At 39.7% G+C, this 14,874-nt stretch overlaps 1 protein-coding gene across 1 annotated transcript; it reads right to left on the bottom strand.

Annotated features, from left to right (window-relative positions):
* Positions 1-263: 263 nt before the first annotated feature.
* On the bottom strand, positions 264-8,159 carry zranb2 (zinc finger, RAN-binding domain containing 2). Its single transcript, XM_048253266.1, is given in 11 exon segments — positions 264-1,336; positions 1,624-1,782; positions 2,659-2,745; positions 3,457-3,611; positions 3,836-3,961; positions 3,963-3,986; positions 5,479-5,555; positions 5,759-5,841; positions 6,172-6,280; positions 6,416-6,468; positions 7,873-8,159. Coding segments are annotated over 11 exon segments (1,011 nt in total). The 5' UTR covers positions 7,953-8,159; the 3' UTR covers positions 264-1,278.
* Between the last annotated feature and the right edge of the window lie 6,715 nt (positions 8,160-14,874).

The following is a 14,874-nucleotide window of genomic DNA, read 5'->3' as shown; positions in this document are numbered from 1 at the left end:
TAAAGAAAACAAACTGGCACCCTACCTTTGCGGCCTGTGATCGTGCTCGAGTTGATCTGCATAGGCCACGCTTTGTGATAGGATCAAGTTTATCTGGCAAAATCTACTCTATATTGACATCTGCATGCATCTGAAGGGCAAGATGATTAACTTTTCTATAATTTACCAACAATATTAAAATCCTGTCAGGTTTTCACTCTAAGAAGTACGTATTACAACACTAGGTCAGGTGGAGAAGCAAAAACAGTTTGACATTCCCATCGTGTGATTAACAAGATTTTATTCACATAACAACGCTGCTTTTAGAATCAAACAGAACATTTCTCACATTCTACTTTTCCCGTCATCTCTCAAGAAAAAAAAAAAAGAAAGATATGTCTAGACATGACAAATTGTTACTCTATACATTACGTACTGTAAAATGAGACTAAGGATGCTTCCAAGAAAAGTCTTAAAACTTGGGAGTTACAAAAATTAATTTAATAGTCTGGTGACCCGACCTACAGAAATGATATGTAGGCTTACGGTTTAATGACCACACAGCAGTTTTGGAATTCAAGACTGTCTAGAGGAATTACTCCACAAAACATGAGGTGAGAAAGAAAAAGAAAAAACCCAACAACATTCACAGCAGAATTTCATTTCACCAAAGGAGATATTGAGGGACAAAAAATAAAGAAAAAAAATACTTACCTTAAAACCTCAAATATACAGATGGACAGTAAAACTACAGCCTCTTGGTATGCACTATGTTCATATACATGGAGTTGACAGTTTAACAGATTTGGCCTGGCATGAACACTGATGTGATTTCGTATAAGGACATTCCAGATTAAACACAAACCCAAGTTCCTGCCACTAGAACTCAGCTCTAAAAATACACATCCAATCAAAAATCTAATTTCAGCTGTTTGCCATATAATAAGTTAAGGTAACTGATGTAGTTATTACTGCCAACGCTAGGATGGGTCATTTTAGGTTTGGACTTGCCTCCAGCTACAGAGGCAGGTCATGAGCTGAACCAGCTTGAAACACTATGAGTCCCTAAGCTTTAACTTCATGAAAGTTTCATTGCTTATGGGAAGCCATTGTTCATGGGTAGGCAGACGGTATGATCACAAAACAATTAATAAAAAGCTATTGACTTTTACTTTGACTGAGAATAGTTCTGTAATCTGATGCTTTTAACAGCGCTTTTTTTTTTATTTTTTTTTATTTTTATTCTGTTTTAATCAGCATGCATGTATGAGATCCCTATGATACTGTTTGCTTTCCGAATCATTTCTTTTTTGAACTTGAACCAGAATGGGAGGATCCGGACGACAGGCCACGATTTCTAGAGGGGAGACAAGAAAGAAAACAAAAAACAAAACAAAAAAGAGGAAGAAAGAAAAGAAAACAAAAAGAGAGCAAGGAAGGGGTGAGTGAGTTGGACATTACAACTTTCCCTGTAACAAATGCTAAGAACTGTACATGCACACCATGCCACCAGGATAGAACCTAATTAGTACACCATCAGGATAGAACACAAGTAAATGGAACCCTAATTAGTACATCAGGATAGAACACAAGTAAATGGAGACCTAAATAGTACACCATCTGGTATTCCACAGAAACCCAAACCTTTCAGACGACTGCGATCTAGAGCGCCTTTTTTTCCTGTTCCCGGACGATGACCTGGAACGACTTCTTTTCCTTCCTCTTTCTGGCGAGGAGGATGCGGATCGAGAGCGAGACCTCTTCCTCGAGGACGAAGACCCCTTTGGTGACCTGGAGCTGGATCTTTTTGGGGAGGATATGTCAGAATCTTCCGTTAGAAAAATCACTGCAGGAACTCAAGCCGTAAACCTACTGGTCAATAACCAACTGCCATAAGGATCTACACATAAAGAGAGACTGTTGACGTTGCAGCCATTTAGATTTCCTAACATACTATATTGAGAACTAGTTTGAGTAAGGTTTTTTCTTTTAAAAAATGTATCAGTATTAGCTCCAGCACCCCTAATGTATTCTACATAAAGGCCATACTCTCTGAGGATTTCATCCTCCTGACAGAGCCATTTTTTGAACATGTCCACTGCAACCCTTAGAACACAGAAACATTTCACCAGGACACACTTTTTAACCCACATCTAAGTCCCCTGACTATATTGGTACACTTTAGTGTCGTCAGTGCAATGGAACGGAATTGGAATAGGAATTTGACAGCTCTAGTTTCCCAAAGTATACATGTGTGTACACTTGGGAGCAGAATACGTTGCACACTTAGATGAACACTGTTTGCTATAATATGACTTAAAAAAACAACAACAACAAAAAAAACATTCTGGACCTCCTTAGAGGTCCAAAGACAAAAAAAACATCTATCAGGCCTCTACTCAATAAGACTAATAGCCAAAACCACCAAGAGACAGTTAAGAGTTCCTTACAGCAGTGACACAATATATTAAAGCACCCTTGTTCGAAGTCATAGTACCAGTAAGCCAACTTTGCCATTACAATTCCCGTAGCGCTTCTGGCATTACTGAAATTGAAAACATTGGCCAGATTTTCAATCATCGACCCATGGCCCGGACTCCCCATCGAGCTTTAGAGCTTAAAGTGGTTAGAGTCGGGTCGCAGCTACGCTCTGGCAGAAGAGCGCGCTACCTCATTCACCTGGAGTTAGACCTGCGAGGGCGTCCTCCGCCCCGGGAGCTCGAGCGGGACTGAGAGCCAGAGCTGGACGAACTCCTGGACTGGGACCTGAAACACACACACACACACGCACACCACACGCACGCACACAGAGAAAAGAAGATTTTCCAAATTTTTCTGCAGTGCACAATCAAATATGTGGCAACGATATCAGCCACAAAAAAAGGGCTTTAGGCTTTTTCTTCCTTCACGACATTTCATAAAATGTGAAAACCAAAAACCTATAATCATGGTATGGTATATGTTATTATTTTGTGCAAATCTAAAGTTATACAAATAAAATCCTATTTCAGACATACACAGGAAAGCGGTTAAATTCCTTATGCTATTAGTAGGGGATTTCCCCACTGCGGCTGATCAACAACCCAGCCTATTTCACATTGCACAGCACAATACAAGAACATATGTATGTTTCATTATATTAAGAAAAAAGTGGCTGCACAACAAAAGAGACACATTAATTGTACCATAAAATAGGACTTGCAAAATGCTAACATAGATGCATTCACTGGACCATTATGTTAAAAAGGCCACAAGCACATTGTAACAACAAGGTTGACAAAACAAACAAAAAATGCGCCCCTTCAGTACAAGGACCACTAAACAAGCGACCAAACAAACACATATGTACAAAACGAACTCATATGATGTTCAGACAAAAACCACATTGAGAAGTGGGAGTGGTTGGAAAACGTGGGAAGGAAAATTGAGCTGATACTGACATTTTCCTTGCGTTACCCTTGACCTGTACCCGTTTACCTGGACCTGGACCGAGCGCTGGAGCTGGACGAACGTGAGGAGGACCGTGAGCGTGAGGACCCCGAGGGACTGCCCTTCTTCCCCGCCGGCTTCTCCTCGTCACTGGCGTCGAGGTCGTACTTGGACAGATCAGCCTCATCGTCGTCATCATCATCCTGGGTCAAAACAGACACACAAACAAATGTTACAACCTTATGTTTGGGTCCCCTCTCCAATCACCTGCTAACTGAAGTGTTTGCTTCTGGTTAGTACTATAGCCTATCAATGAAATGCTGCTTATCAATGTTCGTGCAGGCTATAACTTGTAATGCTAGAATGAAGGAAAAGTGTGTGTGTGTGTGTGTGTGTGTGTGTGCATATATATGTATATATCGCTTACATCAAGCTTGTATTTGGAAAGGTCTCCTTCTTCTTCATCATCCTCCTCATCCTCCTCCTCCACATGGGGTTTCGGCTCTGGTGGTTTTTTCTCACTTTCTTTGGAGTTGCTTGATGAAGTTTTGCGGTATTTTTTTCTTTTTACGACCAAACTGTGAGGGATATCAGGACACATGTTGCTGTTTTTATACCGTATTTTCCGGACTATAAGTCACACTTTTTTTTCATAGTTTGGCTGGTCCTGCGACTTTTAGTCAGGTGCGACTTATATATGAAAAAAATTATATAATTGAACATGTTTTTAAATGTTAAAAGTTTTGTAATATTAAATGTTATATGAACTGACATGAACCCTACATGAAACATTAGCATCTACAGCCTCGAGAGAGCACTCTCAAATGCACAAGTCCTGTGCACTTTCAGTCAGAGATTAGTGCTTGCGCTATGCCTGAAACACACGTGCATAGGCTACTTAAATGCTCAAATTATGGCCGGGATTCTATTCATAGCCGGGCCTCAGATTCGGACAAATAAAAGCCAGTATAATTTTGCTTCAATTTAACTCATAAAAGAGCTCTTCTTAATAATGTATATTGTTGGTTGGTTTAATATTGTTGCCAATGAAAAGTCATCATCCTACACCATGAGTCTCCAACACGTTGCTCTCAAGCTACCATCACGCACGCAGCCCCTTTCTGAGCTAGAGGCTGAAGCAATAACCTACATTTAAGCACAATTGTTGCTGCCAGGTATCAGCCTACGAATTTTAAAAAAGTAAATCATGCATAATTTATAAAATAGACTAAATTTAATTATCTTAGACCTCTTTGGCTATATGGAATAAGGTTTCCCTTGCAGCACAGCACACGTTCCATGAATGAATGAAAGCGGATGCCTTATCTCGCAATAAGCGTATGGAAATCCCGACACTCTTTCATACATGAAACTTAATGAACCATTGCCATTGATAGCCTACCGGTATACCACTCCTATAACGAAAAGTATAGGCATATGTCTCGCAGTAAAACGCAAGAAATAAATACACTGGACATGATTGCATTGCATTCTCCACATTTTTAGCTAAATTTTCATGCATCATATCAGCATTTTTGTTCAGTGAATCTTTTGTAAATTGCTTTACAATTACCATCGGGCCTATAGGCCTGTCTGGCTTGCTTCAGTCACGTCTAAAACTGCATCTTTTTCTCTCTCATGAGCATTTAATCTGCTGCCAGCTTGTGACTCCACATTGCCCAAAATTTCTTGATTGCATGTATTCTCCGCATTTTAAATACATTTTGGTGTACCACATTGCATTTTCTTTCAGTGAATTTTTTGCTTTGCAATTACCTGGCCCTCCTCTTGGCTGCCTTCACTCCTTCGTCTTCATTAACATTAATCTTTTTGGCCTCAATAATCCAGTTACATAGTCTCCGTTTTTGGTTTTGGATTTTGTGAAATACTTTTCTAAATAAATGCGACTTATAGTCCGGTGCGACTTATATATGGTTTTTTCCTGTTCATGACGCATTTTTTGACTGATGCGACTTATACCCAGGAGCGACTTATAGTCCAGAAAATACGGTAGGCAAGTCTAGACAAAACCTACAGCCTAACAAAATCTGTGCAAGTTAGACTGCTTACCTCGTCGTACTCCCCATCCGATTCCTCTCGCTCAATGTACTCCACGTTTTCTCGCTCATTAAAACCTCCCCCATAGCCTAGTAAATACAAAATTCAGCCATTAAAAAAAGACAGGTAAATAACCATGTATAATGCTGCATCTGTACGTGTCTCAATGAACTAAAACCAGAATTTCCCGGCATTACAAATGCTTGAATACAGGTGTGCACAGTCATGCACTGTGCTGTATTCGGACTTTGTTCTATGCTCTGGTTACAAAGTGCTCCCTGTAGGTTCTTACCAGTCCTCTCCTCCAGCTTGGCATATTTCGGTGTGTTGCACATATTACACTCAGAACGTCTGGCCCAGTTCACATTGCCACAGCTTTTGAGAGAAAGAGAGAGAGAGAGAAATTATATATATCATATATAAATCTATATATATTTATTATATAAATATTTTCTGCTTGAGCTTCTGTCTTAAAATGCAGAAGGGGAAAAATCATTTAAAAAGGGAAAACTTCCTTATATCAAGTTTATTACTTCACTTTATTACCTCAACATTACACATTGACTACCTGAATTTCCTTGTGTCCTTATGAACATGTAGTTTATTTTGGATATAACAGAAGTGCAATTTGCCAAATTTATATAGAATTAAACAAACATTCATAGTCACCTCTCTAGAAAAGCACACAATTCCAGTGTTACTCACGTTTTACACTGCCAATCATTGGCACTGAAAAGGCCACGGCTCTTCTCCGCAAGTGTCTTTCCAATTTCGGTCCCTCCCGCTTTCATCATTTTCGCCTCTGTAGTTTTTTCTGCAGAACAAAGAGAGCAAAGTCCAATCACATACTATGGATCGGCAAGTTCTAACAGATGTCCGCATGATAACTAAATCAAAAAGTGGCCTAGATGGATGACTTTGTAAATGCAGTGACAGTCATGTCACTTACCCCTTCCACATCTGTTGCAGCTCGTTCGTCTTGCAAAGTTCACATTACCACATCTGTGGAGAGAGAGAGCATAGTTATTTTGTTTTGCGGTCACATCAAACTGAAACAGTTTAAAGAAACACTCCTAACAGTTTCGATACAAGAGAATAAAACACCCCGGCAAATAAAAAGGTCATGAAATTATGTAGACTCCATATAAAGTCTCTCAATGTTTAATAGGTCCTAGTCCCAAGGCTACATTGTTTAGTTACCACATTCCATTGCTTAACGTGACAGATCACCTGGAAAAATGCTAACAAGCAGTCTGAAGGCCACACGATATTTACAATATTTTGAGACCTCTTTTCAGTGCTTCCTAGCACATTGCATGGAAGCACTTTTAACAACAACAGCCAACGAAACGGCCACCCAATAACTTATTTTAACCTGACAACGTTAACGTTACTTAATAAAGTGGTATTTCCATAACCAATAATCATCCTTGGCAAATATTTAAAACTTGGAAAAAATGCTAACAAACAGTCTGAAGGCCACACATTATTTACAATATTTTGAGACCTCTTTTCAGTGCTTCCTAGCACATTGCATGGAAGCACTTTTAACAACAACAGCCAACGAAACGGCCACCCAATAACTTATTTTAACCTGACAACGTTAACGTTACTTAATAAAGTGGTATTTCCATAACCAATAATCATCCTTGGCAAATATTTAAAACTTTAAACACAAGATTATCTCATAACTGCACGAGAGTCGAAATTATGAGGGTAACTGCCGCAGAATCAATCCCGTGGAAGAATTTGCTTGCTTATGAGAACTCGGTTAACGTTACAGGAAATAATTTCCACCTAACGTTAACGTGTACCACGTCAGCTAACGATAAACTAGGTTTTAACATTGCATGCATGCTGACACAGCCAGTGAGGCAAACAGGTAGCTAGCAGAGTAGATCATTCTTCAAGACCTATTAATACATTTTAGAAATGTGATAAAAAGGAAAATGTTAGTGCATGCATTAGCTAGGCGCGAGGAACTCCCGTGAAGTTAGCTAGCGAGCTAATCAGTCAGAAGAACTGTGACAGCTTTGCTACCTCGACAAGAAGATACTTCTCCTACTAGCTGCTACTCCTTTTGACATCCATCTTAATGTTAGCAATCGAATTACTTGTTTTTGCATTCACACAACCGATAGAAGTACAGCAATCGGACATATATTACACAGACATTTATATTTAGAAAATAGAGTGGCGGTAGACGATTGCCTCCAAATTTGGGTCAAGGCCTTGTCCTGCCTAGCTGATATTGCTAGCCGACGTAAACTAGCATTTCCGTCAGCTAGCATAACAGTGACCAAGCCATGCTGCTGCTGCATTTTCGCGTCAATTCACGAGAAAGGTTGTATTACTGACATATATAGCAATATAACGCTGGCACTGTTTTATTTCAATTCTGCTTACTTTTTATCTGGGCAAATCCAGTCGCCGTCACTCACTCGAAAACTCTTCCCCGACATTTTTTCGGGCTGCGGAGAGAACATTTCGTGTATAGTTGTCCGTGAATTTCCAGTTGAAAAAGATCAGAGTTCCCGAAATGAATGACTATTTTTAACCCGATAGTTTCACACTACAACAAATGAATATTTATTCAATTCACATTGAACATCTCAGTCAGAGAAACCTCAAATGAAGAAATAGCAAATGGAGGTTCAAAGCCAACAAAGAAACTGCATTATGCAAAACAGGCAACTCACTAGAGCGCAACTGAATTTCTACGTCATTGCCTACGGTCTCAGGACCCAGTTTTTTTTTTTTTTTTTTTTAAGACAGCCGACATAAACGGTCCCTAGTGGTCAGAAGAGGGTATAACAGCAATTAATGAATTACTGCCGGGTAGTCCTTGGGCATTGCTATCCTCTATGTTGCTATCTCTTTAGAGTTACCTGCTACAGTAGCCTAATTGTAGAACAATGTTTGAAGACACCGGTTTTTTTTAGGTGAGGGTTGAATGTTTTTATCAATTTGCTTTGACTCATGTCCGATGGATTTACAAAGGCAATTTTTCAAGATAGGCCTATATTTAATTCAGCCATCTATTAGCTTTGTAACCACATTTGGCACTTCTCTGCACGTTTTAAACTGCACCACCACTGAAAGTAATAGTTAGGTATTTGGATTATTCAGATAGGTCAAATAATGCCTGCTTTTAAACTAGTCTGTGCTGATGATGACATGTTCTGACTAATTTATTTTTGTATTTTGTTTATGTCTATATTATGACTTTAGCTATGTAGGCTACCAACCAAGTACCAACCAAATAACAGAATATCAAATAGCCTACCCAAAGAGCACAGCAAAGCCTTAAAATACAGTTGGTCTACCGGAACTTATTAACCCCTTTCCAAATGAACACAGTCACAACATCATTTTTGTTTTCTATGAAAGAGTGCAACATGATCTTGGATGCATAATAGCAAAAAACACAACATTAGTTCCCACCAAGCCCTTTTCTTTCCCCATTTCAACCACCTGATGGCAGTGTCACCATAATATTAGGGATATGCATTTGAACTAGTTCACATTACACTTCACATTTTAAGTGATGCTCTATCATTGAAGAGCAGTTTTTTTCTTATGATGCAAGCATATGATCATTGTTTGAATGCCTCATGTATCAACAGCAGTTAATTCCTGACAAGCTGATGAGTGACAATCTTTTCTTTAAAAAGCCACAATATCTCGCAGTTTCTTCAGTCTTTTTAAGAAGAACAATGTAGTGGTACGGAAACAGTCTTACCAAGTGTTGCATATCCAGAATTTACACTCGTGTGAGAATTCAAATTGTGCACTGAATAAATGCATTATACTACTAATGAATTAGTTATGAGACACCTCCTTTTCCTCCTCTCACTTTCTTATGTCTCACTCAGAGTCACTCAGAAGATTCGGTGGAAACAATTAGAGACTGTTTCAGAGCACATCCGCAGTGGTCGGGGCAGCCATGCTTGCTTAAGCCTCCTATCTTTTCCTACCCCTGGCATTTCACATTCAATAATCACAGGTTTGGTCAACAGTGCTAATTAACAAAGTCATTCATGTGTGTGAATGTGGTTCTGGTCCAATGGCTGAAGCTAATCCTATGCTCATTCATGCTCACATTAAGCTTCTGTACTGGGTTGCATTACTGACAGGGACCAACAATCAAGGCAACTAAAGGAGCAAGAGCACCTTGCGCAAATCAACTTGGCTTTCTAATCCTGACAAATAGTGTTGAGGCTTTTTGTTTTCAGTTTGGGGAAATGTACTCCCTCCCTTCCACCACCCTCACCGCCTCTATTTGACATCATAATTCAGCTGTAATTGTACAGCCATGTCTTCCCTTTCCACCGGGGAATCAGGGAACATTCTGGGAGGATTCTCCTTTGCTTTGGTGCCCTATCGAGTGTTCCGTGTCAACACTCTGGTGTGTTTAACAAGGACAGAAGAAGCTGACTGCCGCAGAGGTCTGTCTGCGTGTGTGTGAATTTTTTTTAATTTTTTTTATTCTTCACACACTCTGGTGATGAGAAGAAATGCTGTCAGCTTGCTCCTCTTATGTAACAGGAGCTGGGTGCTGAGAAGATCTAGCTGCCAGATGTTCAGCCATCTTACGGTAATAACTGCAGCCATTGTTGTCTAATTGTTCTACCCCATACATATTCATGACTGATGCCTGGAAGCCTGTCTCCAATGCAAAAGGTCATCCACAGAGGGACATATGAGCAGCACAGCTGAACACAACACTCTGTATAGACTGAACACACATCTGGGAAACGGTGCAATGTCAGACAGCAGAAGCAGACTGTTCATGTTAGAATACTGAAATATATCTTAATGCTGTAGTACTATTATGGCCATTATTTGAACAGTGAAAATAATAATAAAAAAGTTTTTGAACTTTAATGTCACTAACGCTGATTATTCTATGATTCATTTGAATTTAAATATTTAAAATACTTTCACAGCAAAAAAATATATATGCGAATAATTTAGATTAATTAATCACAGAGTATGTAATTAATTTGATTATTCTTTTTAATCGATTGACAGCCCTAATATATATATATACACACACACACACACACACACACATATAGATATAGATATATATATATATATATATATATATATATATATATATATATATATATATATATATATATATATATATGTATATGTGCTCAAGAAGAAACAATCTCATTCTATTAGATATTCATTTCTCCCTGACAGCAGAGATAAGAAACTGATGACCAGACCTTGTCCTGAAGACCCTAAGCTCCACTTATAAAACATTTGCTGACAGAGATGTAATGATTTTGATCCCAAGTTCCCCCACCCTGTCAACTTTTCAAGTGGCACGTCTAACCACGAAACCAGCCAACCAATGAAAAAATTACAGTAATTTTGGAAATGGCAGACTGTTTCATTTGACTAGGCCGTACTAAAATGAACACAAAATGAAAGAAAAAAAAGAAAAAACTAGCACATCATGATGACAGAAATTAAAAAGTGGTTGGCCAATCTAAACCATTTTAGAGTGATTTGATGCATTAAAATCGTTTGGAGAATTTGGTACTCAAATTGGTGGAGCTAGATTTGGTATCTTGATGGAACATCACAGTCATTACCATATGGCTTGGAGCATGATTGCACCCACACACCCCTTATTCATGGTGCAATACATTTTACAAGACAGTTTTGCAATGGCCATGTTTTGCTTTCGCACCTCCTGAACTCTGGGAATTATAACTGATCATTTGTGTTCAATTTAAATAAACTACAAGCAAATCACATGGCATCACATGCTATCAGTCTGCGCCTGGTGACATATTAGGCAATCGAAATGTCATTTGAAGAACCACTGAAGCAATTCACTCCCATGTTCCAGCAGCTACTTTGAGATACAATGATAATACTCTATGGCACAGACACTCTCATTAGTTGAGATGAGATGAGAGACTGCGCTGGATAGTAATACCCAGATGGAAATGGACTCCAGATGACATCTGGCACAGCTCTGGTCCAGGTGCGGCCCACATATGGCAAGTGCATTCCAGAGTCACGTGCTGGACTGCCCCTTTCATCATTACTGTGTCACCCAGGGGCTGATGACATGTGCTCCAGAGCCTCTATATCTAGGACAGGCCCTTCCCCTCACCAAGCCATACATCAGTGCTGTGAATGTATCCCCATGTACTGTTTACCACACAGAACACAGCAATACCCTTAATTATCGAGGCCAATTCATATTCAGTCACATATGTATAATGCTAAATCGCTGCTGGGCCTCTTTGAAGTCACTAATGGCTTGCACCTAGTAAGAAAGGGTGCATTTTTAATATATGATAAGTAAATTCATTATACAGCAAGTGAAACTGGATTATGACAGATACCAGTGTGGCTCTTTCATGTTCTGCATGCAAGGTCACCTTGAAAAGAAGCCTAAAGGCAAAACATATCTTGTAATTAAATGTTCTTGTTATGATAGGTCAGTCTTATGTTATGTGTCACTTGTAAGTGATATTCTTGCCTGATAACTCAAACAGGAAATTAAAATATACTACACTGATAGTTGTGAATATATGGTATGGTAATTAATGATGTTGGTTCCACTATAAAACATGAACCATGTTCACAGATTTCTCTGAAGTCTCTGTTTGTTTCTTAAGCATACAGGGAACAACTCACAGTGTCAAGAACTGAGCTACTTTCCTTTTAATTGAATCGCCATGCATGGCTTTCTGTCCCCCTGTCTCTGTAATGAGCAGGTGAGTGTCTGAGTTTGGTTGGTTTGACACGTGGCGCTGGCCACGGCATGGCTCCAACAGCCCCCTGATTAATGCAATAGGTGGGCTTTGTCTCATTATGGTGACAGAGCATGATGAATTCCCTGTAAACACAGAGTCTGTGTTGTTAATGTATCATCATAATCCTTGATTAGAAGGTGTAAGCCAGGCCAATAAATGCAATTACGCACTGACAACATTAATTCTCCCGTATTTCCTGATGTGGTTTTATCCAGTGATCACGGCCACAATCAATATCGCAAAGAAGTCTGAGGCAGGGGGAGATTAAGGCAGAATGTGACTTTGAAAAGACGCAATGTGGGCAAATGTTTATTTCATTATGATTTTCATAGATTATTTAGATATCAGAGATCTACCTTAAGGCTTTTCTCAAGAGACATTGTAAACATGCATGCTTTAAGTATGTGTACTGTATGTGCATATATTGATTGGTTTTGTTTCCACGTTTTTGTAGGATTACGTTATGCACTAAACAATACCAGTGATCTGCAATGCTCAGTTTGTGCATGAGTGTCACGTTTTCTTTCATCCCCTATTTCAGGCAATAAGGAATAAAAAAAGATAGACTGATAGCCTCCCCCAAATGTCCAGCAATAAGGAATAAAAAAAAGAGAGACTGATAGCCTCCCCCAAATGTCCAGCAATAAGGAATAAAGAAAAGAGAGACTGATAGCCTCCCCCAAATGTCCAGCAATACAACTGAAAAGTTTCTGCCCTTCATGTGTCACTTGTCCACCATAAGCACCACTGACATTTCAGCTTTCCCGATTCCGAAGTCACCAAGGTAACCATTAGTCCAGCACCCCAAGTGGCCATGCTCCATTGACGACGTCCGTAAGCATATTTACGCTCCGGTCTTATTTTAGCCCTCAGGACAGTTTAGGGATGTTTTCCAAATATATGTACTCCCTCTCAGTCTCCCTGTGCCATTATCAAAGTGATGGTCAATTGAGATGATCAATTTGCATAATGAGCCGTTAAATTGGTCCCCGTCACTCCCCAATGCAGAGGCCGCTCCCGGTGGAGGCCGAGGGAGATGGAGTTGAGCGGAGCAGCTGGGTATCGCCACTGCACTGCCAGGCCTGCCCGCTCCTTCCACTCAACACACATACAGTACAAATCCAGCCGTGGATATAGTTTCATTCTATGGAGAGAGATATGTCTCAATATTATTTGTATGCAAAACACCGCAATCCACGTGTATGATACAATTTGCAAGCGCAACGTCAAAATTTGTGACGTGTAAATTTAATTTGCAAGCGCAAAGTCAAGATTTGTGACTTGTAAATTGGTATTTGCACAAAGGTGTAATGATTTATTCAAATGTTTGGAAACTTTTGCATCTGTCTTGACATTTCATTTGCGACACTTACGTTCCGTGTGTGAAGTGTTGAATCTGCATTTGCAGATCTGCCCACACGCACATTCATCCACACTTCCGCTTGCGTAATTTTGAGACATTCCTTTCGCCTTTTTCCAACCCGATCCACACACAAATTTACAAGTCACAAATCTTGACTTTGCGCTTGCAAATTAAATTTACAAGTCACGAATTTTGACGTTGCGCTTGCAAATTGTGGTGTTGCATATACAAACAATATTGAGACATATCTCTCTCCATAAACTAGGAGAGAATATTGGACAAATCTACTGCACAGACCAGATAAACAGATCATTTTTGGGAATTTGCAAGTGTACTTCCTGTAAAGTGAAAATGCTGCTTTGGGGCCCATCTCTGGCTGGTGCTGTTGTCATCTGCTCTCTCTGTTTGGTCAATTAGAGTCATGGAGATGAAATACCAATTCCCCAGCAGATCAGAGTATATCACAGTTTCCAATGGTTCCCGGCTGTGAAAAATGCTGCAGGAAGATTTAAAATCAGCAACAACGAAATTAGAGCTCTCATTTTGTGAATCAACCCTTAGTAAATCATATAGTAGGCATATTAAATGCGGAGCAGCCGGCTCTCTGACAGGTTTGATGAATTGATGTGATTACGGTGGCATTTGTGAAATTGTTGCTGACAAGTCATGGTTGCCAGTGCCCTTCCTTTTTGACTGAGCACTGCAAATCATTGTGATCTTAAACACAATGCATGGTCTGTGTGCATTGTGTCTGGGCCTTAGTCATACTATAACACTACAGCGGGATATCAGTATGAAATATCAGTGTCCTTACATGCCCCAGTAAATAACATGCATTTCTAGAGTGCATTTCGACATTATAAGAGCAGTTGATAAACAACAGAGGCTTGTAAAAAATAGTACTTGTAGTTGAATGCACTTCATTGGAGGTGACAGCCTATATGTTCTGGTGCATATTGCATGTCTGCTATTAGTATCTCCAGCTACAGTGCTCTCTCCTGTTCACCAAATAAACTCGGTGTATATGAGCATGGATCTTGCGCTCTGATTGTGAAAGTACGAAGTATGAAGGTCCTCCAGTGTGTAGCATTTGACTGACAGGCCCCCTCGGACAGAAAATACACCATTGTCATCTTTGTAGCTTTCCTCCCAGGTTGCAGGTGGTTATTTTTGGCCGTTGCCAGAGGCTTTGCCGTTACCTCAATGTTACATCATGCGCTCCTAATAGAGGGGGAAATGACAACAGTAACATCA

This window comes from Alosa alosa, chromosome 9 (assembly GCF_017589495.1).
Source record: "Alosa alosa isolate M-15738 ecotype Scorff River chromosome 9, AALO_Geno_1.1, whole genome shotgun sequence".
NCBI classification, from domain to species: Eukaryota; Metazoa; Chordata; class Actinopteri; order Clupeiformes; family Clupeidae; genus Alosa; species Alosa alosa.
The sequence above is the reverse complement of the archived record's forward strand: the minus strand, read 5'-3'. Positions and strand labels throughout refer to the sequence as shown.